At 40.5% G+C, this 26684-nt stretch overlaps 1 protein-coding gene across 1 annotated transcript in view; it reads left to right on the top strand.

The window, feature by feature from the left end:
- Positions 1-26245, top strand: part of CELF5 (CUGBP Elav-like family member 5) — a 100548-nt gene extending 74303 nt beyond the window's left edge. Inside the window, exons 3-13 of the mRNA XM_075281419.1 lie at positions 5302-5350; positions 10307-10435; positions 10646-10725; positions 13361-13507; positions 15137-15281; positions 15710-15856; positions 15962-16027; positions 19681-19758; positions 24533-24676; positions 24797-24962; positions 25044-26245. Of these exons, the coding sequence (XP_075137520.1) occupies positions 5302-5350; positions 10307-10435; positions 10646-10725; positions 13361-13507; positions 15137-15281; positions 15710-15856; positions 15962-16027; positions 19681-19758; positions 24533-24676; positions 24797-24924 (1113 nt within the window). The 3' untranslated portion in view covers positions 24925-24962; positions 25044-26245. The remainder of the gene's footprint in view (positions 1-5301; positions 5351-10306; positions 10436-10645; positions 10726-13360; positions 13508-15136; positions 15282-15709; positions 15857-15961; positions 16028-19680; positions 19759-24532; positions 24677-24796; positions 24963-25043) is intronic.
- Positions 26246-26684: the final 439 nt, after the last annotated feature.

The raw sequence follows: 26684 nt of genomic DNA, 5'->3' as shown, positions 1-26684 counted from the left end.
CACGACCGAGTTTCGCCCGTGAAACTTGGTCCTTATGTTCGCCTGATTTACCAGCCCGACCTTCATTCCAGGAGCGAGACTACTATCTAGGTAGTTATCTAAGATGCTAAGAATCTCTTCCTCTCAGTGACATACTGTCCTGTACTGTAATCGGTACAGGACACTACATTGCTGGAAGGCAATCCTGTGAATTTAGTTTGCAGTGGCCTGTATTATCTTGAAAATGTATTATCTGTCATTTATATAGTGACATATGACTTTATTAATAATAATAGTAAGAAGAAGATTAATGAATTCAATAACATGTACATTGGGTTCATTATACAGGTAAACCTTAGCAGTGTGAAAGAAAAATTACTGAAAATACTTGTGCAATTTTGTCCTGGAGATTGGAAACCATAGCAAATGAAGATATTTGAACACATCCACCTGGGAGTAAAATACTACCCAAAGGGCTCCCCTTTCCCTTAAGAGTCATATCCAAGAAAATGTACTTGGAGTTTTCTCATTTTCTATTGCTCATATCTGCTCACTATGTTACAGGGGTTCTTTGACACTAGGTTTGGGTTTTTGTCCTTCAGGTCCACATGGGGACTCGAAAGACGGACAGGCCTTGTCCGCTTAAAAAGTGGTTACACACGGAAACCCGTGGACCTCATAGAATATAATGGAGTCCACTAGGTTTCTGAACAGTTTCTGCCAGTTTTGTACTGAAACCAGCGGAGAGAAAAGTCCTCTGTGCAAGACTTTTCTCTCCACCGATTTTAGGCACATTCTGTAACGCAGAGACTCCAGCACTAGTGTGAATCCAGCCTTAGGGCTCGTTCACATCTGCGCCCGGTCTCCGTTCTGCAGGTTTCCGTTTCCTGCACAAAACAGGGGCAGGAGACGGAAACCTGCCGGCATGCTTCAATTCCATTCATTTGAATGGGCTTGAAAAGTGTCCGGCCATGTGCGCCGGTGAGCGTTTTATGCGCTCCGCGGCAAAACCATTTTTTTTAAAACCGGACACAGAGTCGGACATGCAGTACTCTGTGTCCGGATTTAAAAAAAAAACGGTTTCGCTGCGGAGCGCATAAAACGCTCACCAGCGCACACGGCCGGACTCGGCATGACAGGTTTCCGTCTTCTGCATGCAGAAGATGGAAACCTGAAAACGAAGATCGAACGCTGTTGTGAACCCAGCATTAGTCTTGATGTGAATGGCATGCAGAGTAGTGCTGTGACTTTTCTGCTAATGAAACTTAATAAAGGAAAGCATTCTTGTAGCATTTCATGCATTAACAAGGCACATCATTTACATAAAAACCATATAGCAGTGTTAAGAAAGACATTCCTGAAATTCTTTTCAAGCAAAGACAATTTGTTATCAGTAAAAGCAAACTGTTAACATCTAGGCCATGAGACTTGAAATGGAAGCTGAGCTGCAGTAACCGGGTACAGCCACTACATAGTGGATATAAGCCTCTGATTTCAGCTTTGTCAACTATAGAACAGCTGACTGATGGGGATCCCTTTAAGACTGGGTCCATAAAGGACATACTCGTAATGGATCTCCTGATGTGGACTTGCCACTGGCTGATTTTCTGCAGTGTACAGTAGCAGTCAATGCAAAAAAATCTCATCCACATGTTGCGCAAGAAAAATGCAACGCAAATTTACCTGTGGGTTTTCAAGCCGACAACATATCAACTTATGCAATGCAAAGGGTGTAGTGCCAGGAGGATTCAGTGATTACCCTGTAAATTTGGGACAATACACTGCTGATTATCCTCAACTTAAAATCGACTGTGATCCCTTTCCGAAAAAAGGTGTAAAATGTCTGTGAAACACATCCATTTTTCACAGCCATCTTGTACCTGAGGGGCAACCATTGCAAGGGATCTGTGAAAATGGCCAAAAATAAATTATGGTAACGCTGCCGTGTTAAATAAATAAATAAATAAATAAACAGACGTGACAAGAACGGTATTCACTGCTTAAGGTTTTTTTTCTTAAAGCATTTTTCATTGTTTTTGCTAAAGTTTTCTCTGCCTTTTTCTCTTCCTTTATTCTTTAAATATGTAGGGAAACTACAAATAATTTTGCAGCTAAATTTACATCAAAACGCAGCTTTGCCGCAGCTTTTTTGCCACAATGTGTGCATGACATTAATGAAATCTCTTTCACTGGTACTGTGAAATACAGCATTTTTTTTCCACTGTGTCTCCACAGCAGACAAAAATGTGTGTATTTCAGCACCGTGAGGCTTTAGCCTGAGATTGGAATCAAATTTCATGGGTGTGCCATTGCTCACACTTATGCCCTATCCGCAGGACCCTCACTGAGGGTGGGTTCACACCTGTGCCCATGCCGCTTTAGGTAATCTGCTGGGTTTCCGTCTTCTGCCCCGAGAAACTGGACAGGGGACGGAAACCCGGCAATGAGTTTTCAAACCCACTCACTTGAATGGGTTTGCAAAGTGAGTGCCCATGACCGTTTTGTGCCTGTCCGCGGCGAAGCTGATTTTTTAACCAGACACAAAGTCGGACATGCAGGACATGTATCCGGTTAAAAAAAAACGGTTTCACCGAGGACATGCACAAAACACTCACGGGTGGTCACTTTGCAAACCCATTCAAGTGAATGGGTTTGAAAACTGACCGCCGGGTTTCCATCCTCTGTCCAGTTTCTCAGGGCAGAAGATGGAAACCCAGCAGGATTGCCTAAAGCGGGCACGGGCACAGATGTGAACCCGCCCTGATCCGTAGAATAGAGAACAGCAAGTCTCCCTGAATCCTTCCTGTGATTGAAGTGTCAGTGCACTTTTGTGACCCCTACTCCATTCACTTCTATGGAGCTGCTGGAGACTCCAGTCCTGGCATCCCCACACAAGAGAATGGAGCGCTGGTCATGCAGGCACACTTGCATTCCTTTCACAGGCGGATTCAGGGGGCCCTCGAGTTCTAGCAGTCAGACCTCCCATGATCTGACACAATCCCTATCCCTAGTGGCACATCCCCTTTATTATCAATAAATGTATTGTAACAGTCAAAGAGATGAAAAGCACATGCAAATTGAACTCAGCTACGTATGCTATTAAAGTATGTATTTTTCATTAAATTTTTTTTAATTTTTGTGTTACCAATTGGGAAGTTCATTCAGACAAATAGATCAGCCATTGCAATATGTGCAGCAAATCCTCCAATAAAATGGACAAACATTAAAACACAAACCCGAGTGGTGCTTCTGTAAAAACTGTCGTATATCATAATTTATTCCAGAAATTTTCTACTTCGATCTAGTATGAAAAGTGCAATAAAGCTGGACAAACACAGATGACCGTCGCTCGAAAGTGTGAAGAATATATTTTATATGCATGTGTTGTGAATGTAAGAGGGGAATAAGCATCAGCCAGATTCTGGTTTATCTTCCTTGAGAACAAAAGGATTGAGAATGTTGAAATCCAACTATCAATCCCTATCTCCATTGAAATCTGCTGTGTGGAGAAGCCCCCATGTGCAGTGAATTGGCAGATTTTGCCAGCATTGGTCTAATGTGTATTGCTAGCATTACTTTGTAAATACATTGTAATATACATCTAGTTCTGACACTAACAAACTGTATTAAAGTCTATGACCTTATCTGCCTGTCAGCAGACAGTTTAACTAGACGCCAGTGCTTACTGCCGCTATTCGTTTTTACAGTTTACTGTACACTGCCCTGTGTACTGCTATTATCAGATAGGAAAACAGACACTGAACGAGCAGAAAACACTGGAAGAAATAAGGTGCAGTTTGGATAAGAATGTGCTGTCCTAGTATTACTCTATTATATAGTACCTATTGTTTTCTTATGGTATAGTAATAACTAAAGCATTGCTTAGTGTATCACATACCACAGGTGAGCAGAAATGCAGCATAACTAATAATGTGTACCCTATACAGCGGCTAGGGGTCCTGACTGTGTCATGTTTCCTTACTTACTTTCGTACTGCCTGCTAACAGTAAGTGGACATATGGGAGTTGAACTTACACACTGCTTTCAAGGCTTTTATGGTCTTAGTTTGGCCATGAGCCAGAGTTGAAGCGAGTGGCCTTACAGGTTTGTTATGGGGCTTTTTAAATATTACTAAGACCTTTCTTCAGGTATTTGGATTGTCTGAAGAGCTGTACTTTGCTGGTAACGTGGCATAAGCAGGGTTGATATTAATGGTGCATCTCTACAGGCTCTTCACCCAAGCCTTAAGTGGTAAAATATTACTAAACCAGCAATATTCAACGGTCTCTAATTATTTCATGTTTTTGTGTATTCATCTCCGTATAATGGTCTTAGGGTGGTCTTACACGACCGTAATTTAAGTCCGCAAATGGTCCGCAATTGCAGGTTTTCAATTGCAGGCCATTTGCGGACACATTATATTCAGTATGGCATTTTAAACCACCGGATATTTTATCTGTGGTCTGCCGGGCCGTGACGAGGTCTAAACTGAATACAGCAGGTCCGCAAAGGCCGTGAATTCACGGCACTGCACGGACTTGCCCATAGAACTCTATGGGCGCGTGCGGCAGGACACGGATGTTTGCGATGTACGTGTTGCTGATCAGCAACTAGTGTTGCTGATCAGCAACTTGTGGACAGTAAAACCAATATGGTCGTGTGAGACCAGCCTTAGTCTTTCCATTGGTAAATAGTGTGATCCTAACAAAGCTTCTTTCTTTCCGAAAATCTTTTTTCCATTGAATCAGTGAACTTGACAATAGTAGTGTTATGCCACTTAAAGGTAACCTGTCACCATAAAAATGCTATGTGATCTGCAGGCATCATGTTGGAGAGCAGGAAGAGCTGAGCAGATTGATACATAATTTTGTGGGAAAAGATTCAGTATTTCGCTCTTCTTTCTATGCTTAGAAGTCATTGAGTCCAGTGGGCGGTCCCAACTGTTATCAGCTATCTTTGTATGCAGTCACTGTTAGGACCACCCACCAGACTCACTTACTCCTTCTAGGCATAGAAAGAACAGAGAAATAAATGACCAGTTGTCACTCATTTTTCCCACAAAATTATATATCCATATGCTCTATAACACACTGGCTGCAGATTACACTGCATTTTCATTGTGACAGGTTCCCTTTAAGTGTCATTTTTCCATTACTGTTACACAAATGCTATTTGGAAATACATATATGTATATTTACTGTAGAGTCCCAACAGCTGGATCTGGCCCATATCCGCTTTTTAAGAAATAAAAGGAATTATTGAGTGGGTAATGGCTAAAGGTTTGGGTAAGAAACATTTATCCCAAGTGTTCTCTGGTTCCAGATGGCACGACCAATTCAGGTGAAGCCAGCAGACAGCGAGAGTCGGGGAGGTATGTATCGTGTAAGGCTACCCCTTATCAGGGTCTAGCAGTGTTGTCTGCTCATTGTGGAAGGATCCATCACCATTCAGAGCTGTCTGTTCATTAATGGCATTGATTATGTGACATCCCAGATCCCAGCGTGTTCATTATCAATGCACAGATACGTGGTATCATTATACGACACAGCATGTTCATTATTACAGCATCATACTGGGAAGCACAACCATTATCAATGTGTACATACTCATCATCATTTTCTGTAGAGTTGAAAGCCTGAAGCATGATAGGTGGCTCGCCATCAACACATTTGTCATGAAACATAGGTGTTCCAATAATCGTCGCTGTACATTCATGTATCATTGGTAAAAGAAGTGGGCAATAACTTCCAACATGATATGGTTGGGAACCACTTCTGCATTGTACAGTGTGTTTAGGCTGGGTTTACACGCTATCATTCTGTCCATGTGTACCTTGCAATGCAGTTTAATGTGATGATCGACAAGCGTTATAGAAGCATTTAGAATGGAAATGATTTCTTCATCACTCTCATCAGTCTGCCTGGGAAGTGAAGTAGATTCCTGTTTACAGGCAGCAAGCACCACCATTTGGCTAATTTTACAATTCACATCTTCTGTCAGTTATGATCAATGAAGAGTTCCTGTAGATTACTGAATAGATGTCTTCCATGATGAAATGTAGTGTGTATACCTACCCTATCAATGCAAGAAACTACACATTTTAGCAAGAAGAGCACAATGTCTGCAGCATCCTTGCAAGCAGTGTAACCATTATCATACAGGCAAGGCTTTCATTGCTGGCCATATACAGAAAGATTGTATGACAAAAAACAAGCAGACCATGGTTGTCTTAAGTTACATGCATGGCTGATTCACAATTATGTGGCCTTGCCAGAAAAGTTCATGGCAAAATTGATTTTTTTTTTTTTATATATATTACAGATATTTCTAAATCAATGTTTTAGTTAAAGGGAATTGAACCTGTTAGTGTTTTTTTAAATTTTTCAGTAAAGTGAAGTTAGAAATGTTTGAAAGCATAAAAATATGGAAATTAAGTAAACTGATGTAGTCACGCTGGGCATCTTCAGTCTAGTCACACTATCCCAGTGCTAACCAGAGTTCCTGGGTGTGATTGATCTCCCTTGTGATATCAGGGAGTAAGGGGACTGTGAGGGAGGCGTCAATCATACCCCAGAGATGGGATTAGCAAGGGCACAGTGTGCCAAGGCTGAAGCTGCCCTCTGCCCCTTGTGACTACTTAATATACATATGACTTTCTATGCGTTATAACATTTAGAACTTCACTATGCTGCAAGCTTACTGAGGGGCACCAATGGAATGAGAGTTACTTAATCCTGCACATGATGGGGCAAGTTTATGGTGGAAAAACACCTGACAGGTTCCCTTTTAGATTTCATATGTCAAAGAGACCAGTCTTCACTCAGACATTCTCCATTAATATGCAGGTGCCTATATGTGACTAGATGTGATGGCTTCACTGGAGTGCCAGACATCTGTATTATGCTATATCTATATATTAAAAAATATGGACTGTATGTTACGGCAGCTAGTTTTACAAAAAAAAATCAAAACTAGTTGGTCAAAAACTGAAAGCTAAAGTGACAATTTACCAAGAAGCTAATTCAAAGGTGAAAACCAATATGGCTGTCACTGTGCCTTAACCAAACAGAAAAATACAAGTATCTGTAAGTAAAACTACTTCTGAGTTCTGTCCTTTTTGACATTTAAAATAAAAATCCCCTATAAAGCATTTTGTTTTCCCATTAAGGTAATGATAGATGTTACAGTGACCGACCGGAGTGAATCGCTGTGTAAGAACAGTATGTGGGCCCCATGCTATTAAACAACTAATTCATCAAGAGCAGGGAACTCATCATAGATCTCTTTACTTACAGTAGATCCAATGATATCACTAACTGCTCCTTTACACAGTAGAAAGAAATACACTTTATTTTATTTTGTGGCACAGGGTCAGCTTTCCTATAGGGCTTCTTTGCAGACATGGTATGCCTGCCCCTGACCAATAGACTACTACTGTTGGACTCCTATAATGAAGTCTACTGTGTCCTAGCCTAATCCAATTCAGTAAGAACAATAATAATAATAATAATAATAATAATAATAATAAAAGTAGTAGTAGTAGTAGTAGCCATCCAGGTAAAGAATCTGATATCATTCTGCTTGAATACAAATAAACCCTTATCTGAATTGGCACCTAGAATTGAACTCCTAACAGTACAACTGAAATTTTTCCATAATACCTTCAGACAGATTAAAGGGAGTCTATCTTTTGCCCCAATCATATTCAACGGTCACCACCTAGTAACAGAGAACATTACATCCCGTCGCTATTCATGTCACTTTTATACATTTGGAGAAAAGCAACTTTGAAGTCTTATTCAAATGAGGCAGATGGTGCACTAGTGATGGGCCTTCAGCCCTGGGAGTGGGCCTTCATTCCTGGGAGTAGGCCTTCATTCCTGGGAGCGGGCCTTCATCCCTGGGAGCGGGCCTTCATTCCTGGGAGCGGGCCTTCATTCCTGGGAGTAGGCCTTCATCCCTGGGAGTGGGCCTTCATTCCTGGGAGTAGGCCTTCATCCCTGGGAGCGGGCCTTCATTCCTGGGAGCGGGCCTTCATTCCTGGGAGTAGGCCTTCATCCCTGGGAGTGGGCCTTCATTCCTGGGAGTAGGCCTTCATCCCTGGGAGCGGGCCTTCATTCCTGGGAGCGGGCCTTCATTCCTGGGAGTAGGCCTTCATCCCTGGGAGCAGGCCCTCAGCCCTGGGGGCACTTGTGTTATCTGCTCAAGTAGGATGGGAAATGTCATAGCAGTGGGAACATCAACTCTCAGTGCACAGGGAGGCGCAGGCAAGAGATGGTAGGGGGTCTGTGTGGCAAGGGCTGTCCTGCCTCCAATGCACCAACTAACCTTATTTGCATAAGACTTCAAGGTTGTTTTTCTCCAGCTTTAGAAAAGTGACATTACAGGCATCACTGTAATGTGCCCTGTAACACGGCGTTGACGGTTGAGTATGCTTGGAGGAGGTGAGAACATAATTGAATTGTAGAGCAATCATTCACCATTGATGTTACATATCTAGTCTGCTTGTTTAAATCCGGTCATCTTTCTATGTATGAGCAAACAATGAAAGGGATTTTGTGACTGGCTGTGGTGTTTAGTACATTTCCTCCTATGTGTACTGTTAGGAAAAGGCTTCTATGTTTTTTTAGCATGTTATATCATAAATGATGATCAAGGTTGCTCATCATGCCCATGGTAAACAGCACAATCCATACAGTGATGTAAATACCCTGCACGGATCATTGTTTTACAGGTAGATTTGATCTACTTGGGCTTCATGTTGTCTCATCTTTGTATATCCTCATCGATGCTTATTTATGTACAGTGTGTTGTATTGAATGTTTGGCTGTTCATTATCATTAGATAGTCTTGCGTCCCCACATTCCCTGCTTTAGTCCAGCCTCCCTGACCTGGTTTTGCCAGCTCTATCTGCAGCAGCTGAGCACTCCCTAAACCCTTGCAAAATACATCACCACCGCCCTGGCACACGGCGTGCCGGCACTGCCCATTGTCATGGCAACCAGATGCAGCTTCCAGCTTCAAACACAAATTTTCATGGTTGCTGGACAGCATGTGAAATTGCCAATCAGAGGGTGAAGAGAGAGGAAAAGGGAGGGGGGGGGCTCGTGTGGGAGAGGGGGGCCTAGTGTGTGTGTCTGTGTGGAGGGAGGTTGTGAGGGAAGATAGAGCAACAGAGCATGTAAGATGGGAGGCAGTGGGAGGGGGATGCTGTGTGCAGCATGTGTGTGCATAGAGGAGAAGGAGGGGGCTGTATCAGCTGTGTCTACTATGTCAGTGCAATATTGTGGAATGTTTAGTGGGTCACTGACATTTGTGTGCCATTCTGCATGAGTTACCCATGAATACGTATTACACCATTCAGTATACATGCAGATGCAAAACCTTATATTGTCATTTTGATTGCATGTGAACATATGACATATGTGATCATCTGAACCATATGTAGAATATGTGCATGCAAATGTATGTATTGAAAATGCAAAGAAAATGTACCAATACATCTATTATTTTATACTCACCTAAATGTCACGTTATGTACACAGCATTCTCCATGTGTCTGCTTCATTAGGCAGATACATTATGTCAATATGCTGCATGTATCATCCTTATCTTGTCATATTTGTTTTCCTGTACATACGCTATTTTAGCCTCATTTCTAATGGCAGGTACCGGGATTGCATTATTTAAAATGAATATGTTTTGCAGAAGACAAAAGAATGACATTATCCTTATGAAACAAAATCGATTATATTTCTAGAAAAAAAACTGACTTGCTTGTACATAATAAAATGGATGTGAACTGAACTTGCAGGGATTAGGACAGTACCTAAGGGCCCATAGCCGCAGGTATCCCTGGAAAAATAAAATAAAAGCTGGTGATAAGTGTTGAACCAGTGTTATTAACTAAAGTGACATGTATCATGGCTATAGTGGTTAGTATGGGACCCATTAACGCTAGTGCCCGACGTCCCAGATTACTCTCACTTCACTTCTGCAATACAAATGGCAACTTTCTAAGTTTGAATGGATTGGTGTTAGTAGAAGGAATCAATTCATCTTAGAAGTCCTCTATTAATAATATACAATTCTGTGGTTTAATAATTTCATATAAATAAGGCTGAGATTGTATCAAGCTACTGTAGCTAGACATCACTAATAGTTCACTATCTGTAAAAACAACTTGGTTTCTAAAATCCTTCTGAGCGAATACTTCAGAATATCACTTTGAAATATGTTAGTGTATACTACAGTATGTTTTAGGGTATGTTTCCGTAGTTAGTAGATTTGTAACTAGGTGGTACTAACCTGACACTTGGGGTCACAGGTGATCGCAAACTGTTTGTGGGGATGCTTAGCAAACAGCAGTCAGAAGAAGAAGTGACCAGCATGTTCCAAGCCTTTGGCTCAATTGAGGAGTGTTCTGTTTTACGAGGACCTGATGGCAGCAGTAAAGGTAAGAAAGACCAGAAGGAAGTGCTGTCATCTTTCAACAAGCTTGTACCTTATTACTACCAGTACTCTATATTTATCAAAATACTTAGTGATATAGTTACGGTAAGTATTTCCTTCATTTATTTAGTATTATTCTCAAGAGGCAGAGTTGCATACATTGCTGTTTTTACTAATACGTTTCTATGCAAACCATATACATATATGTTTCCAGGCTGTGCTTTTGTCAAGTTCTCATCTCATGCTGAGGCTCAGGCAGCGATACATGCTCTACATGGGAGTCAAACTATGCCAGTAAGTATTCTCTACTCTAGTCATAGTCTCAGGTACCTATATATGTTTATATGAGTAGATCTGACAATTTCACCTATGTGCCAGTCATCTAAGTTATGCCTGAAATATGTAGATGAAATTTGAACAATACTATATGCATATATACATTAGAATATGATTTAGCTGAGCTGTGACTGGTTGCTATATATAACAAGGCCTGATTTTTTTTTTCTGCGATACAGTTTTGATAAATGAGGCATGTAGACTTTGCTTAGTTCCAATAATGGACTTAATATGATGGTCACCCACCTATCCATCCAATATATAGTATCAGCCTCATGTTGCCCAGCACAGCTCGTTTACATAGTGATTGACAATCATTGTGTAAAGGAGAGGCACTGGTTGGCATGGGGCAGGATAAACAAAAGTAGTGGGTGCAGTAGATGGTGTGGCCATACCCCTGGTGCACCGAGAATCACATTTGCATTAAGATAGTGCAAATTTGTCTAAAATAACAGGCCTTTGTGATTGAAAAGATTATACAGTGTCACACAATGATATTTTTACATGTGTGGTGATTTGGAAGCTAATATACTCAACAGTGACACTCAAGCATTTTTTAAGCTATGCAAGGTAGTTGTCAAAGTAAATGTAAAATCTGATATTGTTGATGCTGTCATTCATATCTAGTACCTGTACCTATGTCTATTATATGTAGCAATGTTCTGTTGTTACCTGTTTCTGCAAAACACTGCAGAGCTTATACAGAAATGGACCTTCCAGGACCTTAGACAGTGAGGGGGAGGTGATGGGTTCATGGTGACCTGACCTGACTTTGGGCACTATTTGAGATAATGAAGGTTCTAGGGAGGCAGAGGAGGGACTGGGGAGAATTTTCACAGAAATGGTAGGACAGAAGAACAGGGGGGCTCGACCGATGAATCTAAGGCTATCCAGATAGAAAAAAGAGTTTAAGGAAAGACACTGTGAGAAGGCAGCTATTAATATTGAGGGGATAGTCTTTCAGACTATCTAAGAAATTAAAAAATCAGTAGTGTGTCCCTTTAAATAAGTATCATGTCAGGCAAAAATAGTTTTAGAGGTTGTCCACCATGAAGGGGTTGTACAAGATTCGAAAGAAAGTCTCCTGTTTTCTTTTACCTGAAAAATATGCCATTGTTGCTCGTGGGTGATCTCTGGTATTGCAGATAATTCTTATTCAGCTGTATTTATAGTCACTATTACAGCACAGTATCGTTGTGTATATTTAGTATGTTATGGTTGGCCACATATGTTGTAGCCGATTCCCTTAGATGTTTTCTGTCGTCTAGTTTTGCCATTTACAATGGTCTTTACCAGAAAATGCTAGAGATTTTGGCTATAATTAAAGGGCTTGAATAAATTGAGGGCATTTTATATAGATGCTGTTTTGATGCAATTGTAACTGCAGCGTATAAATGCACCCTACACTTCTCATCTAGCACATATAAAAATTCACCTTTTACCATCATCAGGCTCCTTTAGTGCTCGCTAGTGGCCCAACATATTTGTTGGTTTCCCAGTGGCCCAACACAGTATAATACATCCCAGTGGGCAACAATTTATAATGTTCCCAGTGGCCCCCAGACTCCTAAAAATGCCCTGAAGTGGCTCCCAGACACCTAATAATGCTCCCAGACAAGTAGTAATGCTCCCCAGTGCACCTAGTCAAGTGGGTATGCCCTCCCAGGCGCCCAGAGCAGCCTAGTGGCCCCCAGGCAAATGGTAATGACCCCCAGTGATCCTCAGGCAAATGGAAATGACGCCCTGTGGCCAACCACACTGTAGTTGTGACATATGAATTAAAAAATACACTAGGAGGTCACTGATGCTGTTTGATAAATCTGGCATATTCTTAGACTGTCGTGTCTAAGTTTACACCTCCTATTAGTTGGTTTCAAAGTTCTTGACGCATTTTGACATGACTCAGGTCATGCCTCTTTCTTATGAGGCAATGCTTTTAGTTCCCCATCAAGTTGGGAAAAGCACCTGAAAATGTCAGTTTTTTGGCTTAAATGATGGCTGAATTCTGGTGCATTATACTTAATAAATCTGTTCCACTGTGTTTGCCATCCAAAAGCAACATAAACCCAAAGGAATGAAGACCATTGTTGGTGTAACAGAGTGCTTTTTAGGCTCTTTTGGAAAAAAAATGTAGCCAAGTTCAACTCTTGAAATATCGGTATTTATTGCCTCAATATGATGTTATACAGCAGAATACAATATTTATTTAGTTCTACTTTTTGGTGTGTTTGCTGACACCACATAGGTTCATTATTAAAGTATACCTGGCATAGCAAAATTGGCAGATGAATGGCATAAAGCTAAAAATCTGATTATATATTTATCCTTCAGGATAGTAGCCAATTACTCCAATCTGCTAGTCACTTCAATTGGCTCTCTTTATGCAAGCTGATGGCAGAATAACTGGATCTAGTTTGGTCATCTACATATGACATCAACATAAGTACCGTAATGAAAAATATGCATTCAGATGGTAAATATTACTGCGATTAGGCTTTCAGAAATTGTTTGATGGTTGAAAAAATGTCTGCTCACAAAGGCCGTTGTGTAATTGAATATGTTCCTAGTTTTACTGTGTCTCTATTTTATTCAGGGAGCATCATCCAGCCTTGTGGTCAAATTTGCAGACACAGACAAAGAGCGAACTCTACGTCGAATGCAACAGATGGTTGGACAGTTGGGAATCTTCACTCCATCACTGGCACTTCCCATAAGCCCATACAGCGCCTACGCACAAGCAGTATGTGTTTTAGCCCTACAGTTTTGGGAGCTATCTGGAAATGCTCATTAAAAGTATTAACTGTGCACATAGATAAATGTATAGATAAATAGATATCCGAATATATAAATTTACAGATGGGTAGATAGATATGATTTGACTCTTGGTGCGCAGATAGATAGATAGATAGATAGATAGATAGATAGATAGATAGTTAGATAGAGATATATAATCCATAGATCCTGTAGGTTAATTCAAAAATGTAAGTAGCACACTAAAAATAGTGAAAAAAACTAAAGGATTTTATCAGCCCCCAAATGCAATATTTCATCTATCTATCTATCTATCTATCTATCTATCTATCTATCTATCTATCTATCTATCTATCTATCTTTCTAATCTATCTATCTATCATCTATCTATTTATCTATCTGTGTGTTTAGTTGACGTGTACAGCTTGACCTAGGAGTCAGTATAGTTCAGCACAAGTATGAGCACAAGAAAACCAAATGTAACTGGCTATGGCATCTGCACAGTGTGGCCTATTTTATGCTTTGCTGGCTTGTCCTAATATTGGGGTTATATGGTGCACCAGCCTCTGTATGAAATAGCTGCATTCCTGCGATTTTACCCTTCTGTGGTCTGCAGCCATTTGTCTCTGACAGACGTTTATCTGAAATGTTGCATTGACTATTGATGAAATGTGATTCAGAAGTGGACTTTGTGAATAGGTAGCGATAAAGGGGCGGTACCATTGGGGTATGAAGAGCCCTAAAGAGACAGCAGAATGGAGGACAAAGGAATCAAGATAGTATTAGAGTAGATATTGAGCGTGTAGCAATTGTCTCCCCACAATGTATATTAATAACAGCTTGTACAAGGATCTAGAATTTGAAGTCATTAGAAATGTATTTAATCTAGAAACATTTTCCGAATGATGATAAAATACAATATTTTACTTGTAGTATCAGGATATACAGCTACAAAGAGGTAGACACAGAGCTGGCCTGGAAATAGGGTGCTGTGAAGAGGAACTAATAAATATTGCACTATTATTATTGCATTGGGGTTTGTAACGTGAAATGGAGGGGATTAGTGAGTGATGTGGCACAAGCAGAAAAATAAAGCGGAGAAATATTGGGATGCACTGAAGGCCAGCTAGAACTGGAAGGAGAGGGCGCTCAGATCGGGAGGGAATGTAGCTGAGGGCTGGAGAGATACATGTAATACGTCACAGCTAGAAAAGAGAAATCCATTCTCGTCACTGGCTCCCCAGGGCAGATAAAGACCAACAGAGAAGGAGTTAACTGTGCTGTGGTATTGTTAGGAATGACTGCCCCCTTCTGGTGAATATTTGTATGGCACAATTTCATATGTAGTGATGTGGTATATAGAGTGACTTGTATTACTCTTTGGTCAGGCACTGTGCTATAGAGACAGAATGTTGCAGAACGTTCTTTAATAGGCTTCTGTTATTTAATATTTCTGTGACAACATCTTAATTCTCTAGAAAATCAGCTATAACTGAGTGGATGCCCTCTCTCTATTGCTTATATGCTGTAGGCTGAGACCAGCAGATGGTTAATACATCATTATACACAATGATTTTTAGCGATTCACGTCTGTGCCTTGCAATTTCTTTCCTTTCAGCTAATGCAACAACAGACAACAGTTCTGTCCACATCACATGGCAGTTACCTGAGCCCCGGTGTGGCATTTCCTCCATGTCATATTCAGCAGATTGGCGCCGTTAACCTCAATGGGCTACCAACCACACCCATAACACCAGCATCAGGTGAGCAGCACAGTGCTAGACTAGGTCTTTTTATCCATATGATAGAATTCATGTATCAGTCTTACCATATCTGTATATCATCACAAGTATGGTAGGTTTTGTTTGCAAATATGACTTTGTAGAGACATAATAAATTGCATTTTGGCAGTGGAGGAAGACGATGCTCATGCTTAGCAATAGTACGCTGAGTTCCTTTGGAAAAGGAAGGGTTTCAGTTGCTTAGCAACACTGCAAGCAGCATTTCAATATCAGGAGTTGTGTTGCTTAGTAACATGAAAAAGAGTTAAGTTGCCTGGAGACACTGGGAGGAGCACATCGCTAAGTGACACTGGCATGTGTTGCCTAGTAACTGCGAACAGCTGTTATTACTTCCAACTGTGCTCTATGTCATTGTTTTTGCTTGGCAATTATCTGTATTTGCTCTGCAGGACTCCATTCTCCACCGGTCATTGGCACTGCAGCAGTACCTGGGCTGGTTGCCCCACTAACAAATGGATTTCCTGGGCTTGTACCATTTCCTAGTAGCCATCCTGCTCTTGACACAATTTACACCAATAGCATTGTGCCATACCCAGGTGAGAAGAAACACGATTTTGTGATTGAATAGTAGGTTAGCGGACAAGGATTTAGTCCATTGCCTGACTGTTTCGGCATCTTTCTTTCTTCTATATGCTGCGCAGCCCAGAGTCCTGCTCTGACAGTTGAGAGCCTGCACCCTTCCTTTACTGGGGTACAGCAATATTCAGGTACTCATTTACATTATACCCAGAAACCCTATTATCCTCTAGCCATGCTAAATGTAGAACATGTTCATATGATTCATATGCATTGCTTCAGGAAGAAAAAAAAGCCATTTATATAAAGCAAGAGGTGTATACTGTCACATTGTGACAGTATATAAGAGGTTTTCTGCATTTGACAATGTATTTTTGTTAGAAGGGTCTGCTGAAATGTAAGCTTATTTATGGGATGTCCCATTGCAGATGTCCCCAGTGATCAGTAGGCTTTGGGGGACCTTGGCAGTAAGTGCTGAGTCTTCCTGTAAAGTCATCACAGGAGAAATAAGGTATTCCACAGTCCCCAGTGAAATTAGTGGGCTGTCTGTGTATCTATTGGACATGTCAGGTTCTCTAGTGTGATGGATTCTCTTTGTAGCTGCTCTACATTCAGGCTATAGATGAGAATCCAAGTCACACATTTCATTCCGTGTGCACATCAGAGTAGACAATGACAAAAAAATTGAATTCATATACTTACTACGTCAAATCAGAACAAAGGGACACTCTTTTGGTCTCAGTTGAGTCAAAGGGGTCCTATGATCACATGCGCTTAAAGCTTTCCCACTGCATAGAATATGTTTTTGCAACAATACATAAACAGAGCCTGACTCTGAATTTCTTTTATATAGTATATGAGTTTATTTAAACCAAACAACTGCTTTATATATCTAAAAAAAAAGAACCTCTTTTATTACATTATTAATGGGGGGGGGGGGGGGGGTTTACATACACAGACAAGTTTTACATTGTAATTGCAGAGCAACCACGTTCAGGTTTTTCATTTTCATTCTTTCTGGCATTCATCATTCCTTTTGATTCCCCTCTTGGATACTATTGTATACAGAGCAAATAACAGGCTGGATTTTTTTGATAGTTTGTGTTAATGGTTGACATATACTACTGTGTAGACATACTGTTACTTAAAGCGTAAGTAAACTTTCGGACAATTTTTGATTTTCTGGCAGTATTTGTGTCATTAATACTTTTCTTAATTTACTTTAATAACAAATTAATGGATCATTTGTGTGAAATCCTGCATTTTTTTTTACTCTTTCCCTTGCTTCTATATTTAGAGATGTCCCTGCCTCTCACTGAATGGTGCTGTGTACAGGATGTAAAATGTGGGTAGGGGTTGGTCACTTCAGTTATATCTCAAACATTATCAAACTTACTCTTTGTGTCATGTGAAAGAGGAGATTCAGTGCTATCTAGATTATTTCTAGAGATATCACTTGGTGAAAACATAGGATTACAATATTTATATGATATATACTATACAGCTGGATATAAATATCCTAATCGTGACTGTTTTATATGACGCAAAAAGCAAGTTTGTATATTTTATATTGTCCGAAATATTGCTGAAGGGACCCTCCCTCAACCTCATTTTCTCTACATTTTACATTCTGTACTTCTTAAACAGTAAGAGGCAGGGACATCACTCAATACAGAAGCAAGGTAAGAGTGAAAAAAGGCAGGATTTCACAGAAATTATCCAAAATTTGTTAATTTTTTTATGCTTACTTGTATAGCGCCATCATATTATGCAGCGCTTTACAAACATAGTCAGTCACTGTCCCTCTTAGAGCTCACACTCTACACTCCCTATCAGTATTTGGAGGAAACCAGAGTACACCCACGTAAAAACGGGGAGAACATACAAACACCTTGCAGATGTTGTCCTTGGCAGGATTTCAACCCAGGGCTCCAGCACTGCAAGGCTGCAGTGCTAACCACTGAGCCACCGTGTTGCCCGTGATAGAGTATGTTCCAAAATTTATTGATGACACATACTGCCAGAATTCAAACGTTATCTGAAAGTTTAGTTACACTTTAAAGAGAACTTTTCACCGCTTCAAGTTCTTAGTATCTATCAAAAGTCACTACTCCACTGATTCCATCATAGTTGGAATTTTCTCTCTAGCCTCTCCCGTTCCTGAGCAACAAGTGCAGTTTGTGTTGGTGCCAGGTGTGCTATTTTATCTCTGTACTGTCAAAAGGGCAGTGTCAGCAGAGGGGCGTGCTAGAGAGCCAATCAGGGGCAGACAGTGTCAGAGCTCAAAACCACACCTCTTTTTTGCTCCTGCCTGACACCGCCCTCCTGACTTTACAGTATAACATGAACAGCATATTAAAAAAAAAAAAAAAAAATGACAACTGTGCTGGAATTAGTGGAGCAGCTCCTATTAAGTGATACAAAGAGGTGGACTTACTGGAGGTGGTGAAAAGTCCTCTATAATGTATGCACATGGTGTGAACCAAGCCTAAATTTGAGCTTACTTTTACAACTATTCTCAAAATACAACCTTACTAAATGAAATAAATTTGTTTAATTTAGCAGTAAGAGTTTAACCTAAGTAATGTTAAAACATATTGTCCTACATATACTAGTACTAAATGTAAACAGTTTCAAACCGTTCCAGATTTATCACAGTGGCTGATGCTGAATGCTAAATGATGAGTCTTTAGACGGTCTAGTCTAAGTTTCATCACTTATTAGTTGGCTTGCTTTGGGCTAGAAGTTTATGCCAAAACTTTAGTGCGTTTTGGTGTATTTAAAGGGGTTGTCCGGGATAAATAGAAATTTCTACACTAATGTAAACCCCCTCCCTCCTCCTGCTTTCTAAATTACATAATTCGGTAAAAATGTATAGTTACCTATATCTCTGGGGCGGTTGCGTGACTGCACCAAGGACATTTTCTGATTATCCGGTGATAATCAGTTCCCCCATTTCTGGAAACAGAATGTCACCAATACGACACCCTCCTTCACCCACTTCATACTTACATGTCTTCCTTCCAGACTCCTTTTGCGGGAAACGGCTCCTCTTCCTTCTGTCTTCTTGCCTCTTCTGATGTCTGCCCCCGTGTGTGCAAAAGTGCCAGAGTCCCGGGTTTGTACTCTAGGCAACACTCCATCTCTATTGCGCAAGCATGGGAGCCATAGTCAAAGAAGAGCAGGAGCCGTTCCCCACAGAAGGAAGTATGGACAGGAAGAAGACCAGAAAGTATAATAGGGTTGAGGGGTGGGTTGAGTTAGTTGGAAAGTGTTAGTAGTGGGCAGGATAGCTCGGAAGACAGGGGAGGGATGTTAGAGAGGGATTGGGAGGAGTGAGAGGGAGATAGCATGAGAACTTACAACTACTATAAGGCATTGCATTAGCTAAGACAGTAGGAAGTTACACCAGGTAAACAAATGCAGAAGTTGCCAGGCGCTCCCAGAGAAACCCAGAAATCACTCAAACACTGCTAAAGGTATTTGGTTGCACTTATTAACCCATTAATAGCACTTACAGACCTTTTTTTAAAGAGATTTTTTTTTTTTTTTGCCCGGAAAACTCCTTTAAGCTTACACTTACTAATTATTAAATATTTATGTGTTTATTCACACACCTTCAAGCAAGTCATAATTTTTTTTTCTAAAACAACATGCACGAAAATGCCTTGAGATGGGTTAAAATGGACTGCATTTTGGCACATTTTATGCCAGGGTTGAGATGTAACCACAATAGTGAATCTGCTCCACTGTGTCATAATACAGCCATGTGCTTATAAATATGGAGTAGTATTTGTTTTGACATTTTGACAGTTTATTATTTCTTTTTTTACCTCCTGGCCAGCAATTTATCCCACAGCTGCTCTTACGCCTGTCACACACAGCACCCCACAACCTCCACCTATACTTCAACAACGTGAAGGTAAGAATCTTCAAGTTTAAGAGATATTTGAAGACTTAAAGAATTTTTTGACCCCACAATGACAGCACGTGTGTCACTGAATAAGTTTGACAGCTTTATTGTGAAGTTATATGCTCTCCTCTGAAACATGGACCTCCACTGCTCCTCTGATGCATGCAATGGAACAAGAAGTCAAGCTCACAATGCAAGTCTATTAGAGACTCTGTCTGATCTCATGGACTTGTTTAGTGAGTTTGACGATCTTTTCACACAAGAAACACTGTGTGAGGGGCCACACGGGGGCTCAGTGGTTAGCACTGCAGCCTTGCAGCGCTGGAGTCCTGGTGTTCAAATCCCACCATGGGCAAAAAAACATCTGCAAGGAGTTTGTATGTTCTCCCCGTGTTTGCATGGATTTCCATCCCATATTCCAAAAAAAGACATACTGATAGGAAAAAATGTACATTGTGAGCTCTATGTGGGGCTCACAATCTACATTAAAAAAAAAAAAAAAAAAAAAGAAACACTGTGTGCATCCCAGGAGAAGAAAGGAGGATAGTTTTTGGAAAAGAGCATATAACTTCACAGTAAAGTTGTTGGTATGACGCTGGGTTCACACCAGCGTCTGGACTCCGTTCTGAGGTTTCCGTCTAATGCATGCAGAAGACGGAAACCTGTCATGCCGAGTCTGGCCGTGAGCGCTGGTGAGCGTTTTGAGCTCTCCGCGGTGAAACCGTTTTTTTTAAACCGGACACAGAGTACTGCATGTCCGACTCTGTGTCCGGTTTAAAAAAAAACGGTTTCGCTTCGGAGAGCTTCAAATGCTCACCGGCGCTCACGCCCGGACACTTTTCAAACCCATTCAAATGAATGGGTTTGAAAGATGACGGCAGGTATCCGTCTCCTGCTCTGTTTTGTGCAGGAAACGGAAACCTGCATGAACGGAGACCGGGCGCAGATGTGAACGAGCCCTTATTCAGTGAGACTTGGTTCACACATCAGTATGCCATCCGTCCGTTTGAATTCAGTGTGAGACTAAAAAGGGACTGATGCACATACTGATAGTACAAGGACACCTTTTTATGCTGATAGCAAACGCTGTCCATCCCCCTAGAGGACAGATAAGGGGATTAAAAGTAGCAATTGTAAACAGAGTAGAGATAAGGATATTTATTATATGAGATAAGGACATTTATTATATGAGATAAGGACATTTATTATATGATTATATATATATATATTATACTTTTAATCCCCTTATCTGTCCTCTAGGGGACGACAGCGTTTGCCATCAGCATAAAAAGGTGTCAGTATACAATCAGTATGTGCATCAGTCCGTTTTTAGTCTCAAACTGAATTCAAACGGATGGATGGCATACTGATGTGTGAACCAAGCCTAACACTGCAGTACGCACAGGCTCTTAATCCAATTGAGGGGAGGCAGGTGGCAACAAGTAAAATGTACAGGAGGGCTTCCTTAACAACAAAACTGCCTATGCAAACTTAATAAAAAAAAACAAAAAAAACATGGATTGCTCATTTGACCCCTGCCGCTTTTTAGTCATGTCCTTTGCTAATTTGTTGCTGAAATTGTAGCGAGAGCAAGGTCTATGCCAAGTTACACAACATATGACCTCCATTATTTCCTTAAGGGGGTGAAAAAAATTCTGTACATAATCCTTAGAAATTTCCTCCAATTTGAGATGACTATGACTGAAGTCAGATCTGATTATGGGGATAATGTTCCTCCTTAGAGAGAAACCACCAATTAGGTGTGTGGAGACTTATACAGCCATAGACCCTCCACTGCAAGGGAACATGGGACGAATATGCATATCTGTCTTGCAAGATGTAAATAGGGAGACAGTGCCTCTGTTATGCTGCCCTCTATAGCAAGCACCCTGAACATCATGCCCGACTTTCCCAGAAGCCTTTACTGCATAATGTGGGATTTTTACCATGTCAATTTCTCAGCTACGGACGGCCGTTTCGGTCTGGTTGGACCTCGTCAGCGCAGCGTAGAGAGAACTGACTTGGTAGAAGTGAGAGGCTGAGAGACCAGATTATGGGGATAATGTCAGATCTGTCATATAAAGCATACCAACCTTCAGTGAAGTATGATCTCTAAATGCACTCACTGACAAAGACAATAACGTACCATAAAGGAATTTTTGCAATTGAATGGCACTTTTTATGTTTGAATGTAATGATATATGTAAGCATTAACAATGTTAGAGCAAAAGGATGTTTATTGGTCTACACTGTACAATTGAAAGGAGGCTGTAGTACCCCGTTGGACCCCTTCTAGCATGGATACAAGATGAGGTATAGTTGGGCATGGAGGCATACAGGTTTTGCATGGTGTCCTGTGGCCCATTTGCCCACAGGTGAGCAACTGCACCTGTAGATCTTCCACACTCTTAGATTGCTGAAGCTGGTCCCATTAGTGCTCGATTGTCGAAAAGCTCTTGAAACTGGATAGTTCAAGGATTTGTTTCAATCTGGTGGTGATATTCCTGGGAAACCCTCGCTGTGTGTGGGCGAGCATTAGCCTGCAGAAAAATGCTAGTTGGAAGCCCTGCCATGAGGGGCAACACATGTGGCCGCAGCATGTCCAGCGTATATCTCTGAGATGTTAGTGTCCCTGGTATCTCTTCTAGGGGTGACCCACTGTCATATGTGATGGTTCCCCAAATCATAACACCAGCAGTTGGTGTTTCGGGTTTCTATTACCTGCTAGTTATTATTGACCCAGTATATGAATACAGTGTGCTATTGATAACACCCACTGTTTACTACTGTTCTTAGTCCAGTGATTTTTGATGGTCATAGTAAAGTCTGTTGCAATATTGATTTTTTTTTCCAATCCTTTATTAATTTTATTAAAAGATGAGATTTATGTGAACTTTCCCCTTAAATGCATTTATGGACTGTCCTAGTTTAGCATATGAATGTTGAGACAGAGGAAAAGTACCAAGAACTCCGTAGTCTGTTTTGCATCCTGATCTGATTATGTCTAAAATCCACTGAACTGTGATGTTTTATGACTAATCTGGGAAGCATAAAGAAAACTTCTCTATCTGTTATAATGCAATGGTGTCAGAAGTCAGTCTGTTTCCCAGCGGATGACAAGCACCTACTTTTGCCACCAGTTTGACTATTATTTGTTTACCCAGAGCTGAACAATTCATGGCAAATATGCCAAAAATCACTGTGCTATATAAAGGATGGCTAAATGTAAAGGATCTATATGTTGTATATGAACTCAAGATAATTCTAATACCACGTTGCAGCCATATAAAACAATTATTAGCAATTCCTGTGATCTTGCTCCAAATAGGACTGTGCAATTTTTAACCTGTCGCAGTCTATAATAGTCACCAAGCCAACAATGTATTTGAAAGAGGCAGTTAATGAAAATTGGTATAGATTTTTTTAGTTAAAGAGAGGGAATGAGATAGTTGGCACTGCCATAAAAGACTCCTATGCACCACTCACTGGGTCCGAAATAAATACAGCAAGTGGTCCAATTACAGAAGGGACTTATGTAGGGTAAGACACAAAATGAGACATGGAAATAGAATGAGGTCCTCTAATCTAGAAGTATGGGGGTAGAGAATGGAGGTCTGATGACTTGACCATTTTAAACTTATGATTGTCGTGTGCCAGAGAATTGCAAGAGCTACAATGTTGTAGAGGAACCAGATGAGCCTTGCGGTGTGTACTAGAAGTCTGCAATCCTCCTGTAAATGTTGTAATGTCCCCCCAAAACAAAAAAAGGCACAAAAACAAAACAAACCCTTAACTCTATAACAATTGAAATAGCGATTATGCACAGTTCACACTTAATAGTCTTAGTGATCTTTCCTGGGCACAATGTGTAAAAAGAGAAAAATAATTGAGAAAAAAATTTCAGAAAGAACTCCCACGGCATGCCTATATCACAAGTTCTCGCCCTGCCTCTTGTGACACAAAACTGTGTCCCCTACATAAAAATTGGTGTAATGAAGAGGGAAAAAAATATTTTAATATTTTGGTAGCTAATAAATATATTCGTGCTAATAAATAACTGCAAAAAATGGGAAAAACAAACTTACTTCACCTCCTCTTTTTATATTTTTAGAAATATTTTAAAAAATATCTCAAAACAGAATTTACAGTAAATTAAAGCCCTATATATATCATCAATAAATATGTCTGGTAAAATGGTCTAGTCATGAAGTAGTTGCCATCATAATTACCATCACAAATAATCCGGAACAATTATGTAATTGTACATGACTAGATTTAGCTTAAGATTTTTGGAAAAGCTTGCATGAATTGCTCAAATAATTATGACTTCATGTTTTACCCATTGGCCGTGCCACAGTTCTTGGGAATAGAAATATGTATAGAATTTAAAGAGGTCTTTCACCACCTCCACCAGGACCAAATCTTGCAACCTTCAATAGGGGCCCACTGATTCTGGTGCAGTTTTTTTTTTCTCTAGCCCTCACCATTCCTGATAAAATAATTCTGTCAGGAGGGTGGTCCCTTCCATTACCTAGGACTGCCCACCTGACAGAGAGCATAATTGTAATGGAACGAACAGACATGATTGCTCGGGAACAATGAGAAAAAATGATTTGAAGTTGGAGGTAATGAGAGGACCTCTAAAAAAAAAAAAAAAAAGATACTCATGCTTTTATCTGAAAGAGTTCTACGTGTAAATGGAAATAAGGTTTACATATTATATAATGAAAAATTGTATGCACTTAATCCATTACTGTATCACATTGGGTTCTTGTCTCCACAGGGCCAGAGGGCTGTAACCTATTTATTTACCATCTGCCCCAGGAATTTGGGGATAATGAATTGACACAAATGTTCCTGCCGTTTGGTAACATCATTTCATCCAAAGTGTTTATGGATCGAGCAACCAACCAGAGCAAGTGTTTTGGTGAGCTCTAAGAACAAACTTTTATCTCATGCAGTCTGTTTCACATCATACCTCACAAGTGTTAATGCAAATATATATCTCAAGCATCGCAATTTGTATATGTGTGCCTTTTCACTGCAGGATTTGTCAGTTTCGATAATCCATCCAGTGCTCAGACAGCTATCCAGGCCATGAATGGCTTTCAGATAGGGATGAAAAGGCTGAAAGTCCAACTAAAGAGGCCTAAAGACACAACTCAACCATACTGACCATCTCTAGACCCGAAAGACCAGTCTTGGTCATACAGGTGGGATTGCATTTCTTAAACATCTAGTAAATATAATTCTTATGATATAATAATGTGATGTGTTTCTTTTTTTTTCTACAGATACACAATGGACCTTTGACCCCTACAATCCTTCCCTTAAGGATTATGGGAAAAGAAGACTTTTTACCACTAAACACTCTGTCCCACCCTTGAGCCTCATGACCTTTGTCCCTCACCCACACCCAAGGACCAGATGGTGGCTTTGGGGAGGAGCAGGAAGAACCAAGCTACCTAAACACAAGGTTGTGTCTTGTGAGTGTTCAATGTCTGTCTACTCAACGCCCAGGAGAGACCATCCATAAAGGAACAAACTCGCACGTGGTGACCTCCCTCAAATGACCAAATATGTGAGGGGGTACAGGACGATACTCACGCCAGAGACCCTTGGGATGACAAACCCCCCCCTCCATAAGAGTGGCTCAGATTTGCAGTGCAAAGAACTATCTGTTTACTTATTTATATGAACATATTTATTTATTGGGTAGGCCCAGTGCAACCTACTTACACCCCTTCCACTGCCAGAGGGCCAATGTGGGATGGTGTTAGACATTCTTATATTTTGCTTTTTAGAATTTTTTTTCTTTCACGGAGGACAGGGTGTTCTGGGTGGGCAGGAGTGGAGTACAGCAGAGTTCAAAACTCATGTTTACAAAACGCCCCCTTCAAAGGGCATACCCATTTTTCTGCTGCTCATACACCTGGCCCCCCAGAAAAGGGCTTGACTTTTGCATCTGCTCCAAAACCCTACTCTGTGTCTTTCAGGATTGAGAAAGAATTAGCCTCTCAGTGTTGCTGCGTGAAGAAAATCTGCAGGGTGAACCTGTATCTGCTAACCATGACTCATTTTTACAACAGGTTTTTGGTTTCCCCCTCCATCAATAAGGGGGTAAATGGTTAACAACAGTATTTGGATGATTAGCGTAATAGAGAATCTTCCTACACATAGAAAAATAATCTGAATTACTTAACAATGCCAAGTATGACACAGCTGCTTTCCTATTTAGAGAAAACATCCTTCACTTAAATTATCAATGGCTCAGCGGTTATAGGGCTCTGGCATAGTACAGAGATCATTTGGTGTATGGGAATATTTTTCAATAACACCACGGACATTAAGAATCATCTTTTAAATATGCAAAAGCACATTAGATATACTGTCTTGCAATGACATGTATAAACTTTTGCAGATTTATGTACAACGATTTTATTAGTGCAGGTCGTTGCATTGGATTTCTTATTCAAGCACACCTTTTTATCTGCAATCATTTGTGGACGAACCTAATCTTCAGTTTGTTATCCCATTAGCTACTAGTGACACCAAGAGGGCCCCTTCTGTTAATAAACCAATAGGCTGATATTTCAATAATCAAATCATAAAACGGTTATGAAGCCTGTGATGAATCTTGGTTGGCTGCCATGCTAAACTGGGTTTGCACATAGTGATTTTCACTATTATCTATCCACAAGTGGATTATTATGGAGATATTCACTGTGTGTATATGGGCAAGATGATTTGACCCATTAGGTCTGTAAATGGTCTGACCTCCTGATATATATGAATGGCGGGGTTCATGCCCTGTAACCAGCTTTAATTACTAGAATGCAGGGGCCATACACTTATCCCAGCTCTGAGCTCTTTCATTTTATAAATCAAACATCCTAGTAAATGAAAAATTCTGACTTCAGTCTTGGAGATCAGAA

The sequence above is a fragment of the Leptodactylus fuscus genome, chromosome 1, assembly GCF_031893055.1.
Source record: "Leptodactylus fuscus isolate aLepFus1 chromosome 1, aLepFus1.hap2, whole genome shotgun sequence".
NCBI lineage: Eukaryota > Metazoa > Chordata > Amphibia > Anura > Leptodactylidae > Leptodactylus > Leptodactylus fuscus.
This window is presented reverse-complemented; position numbering and strand designations above follow the sequence as displayed.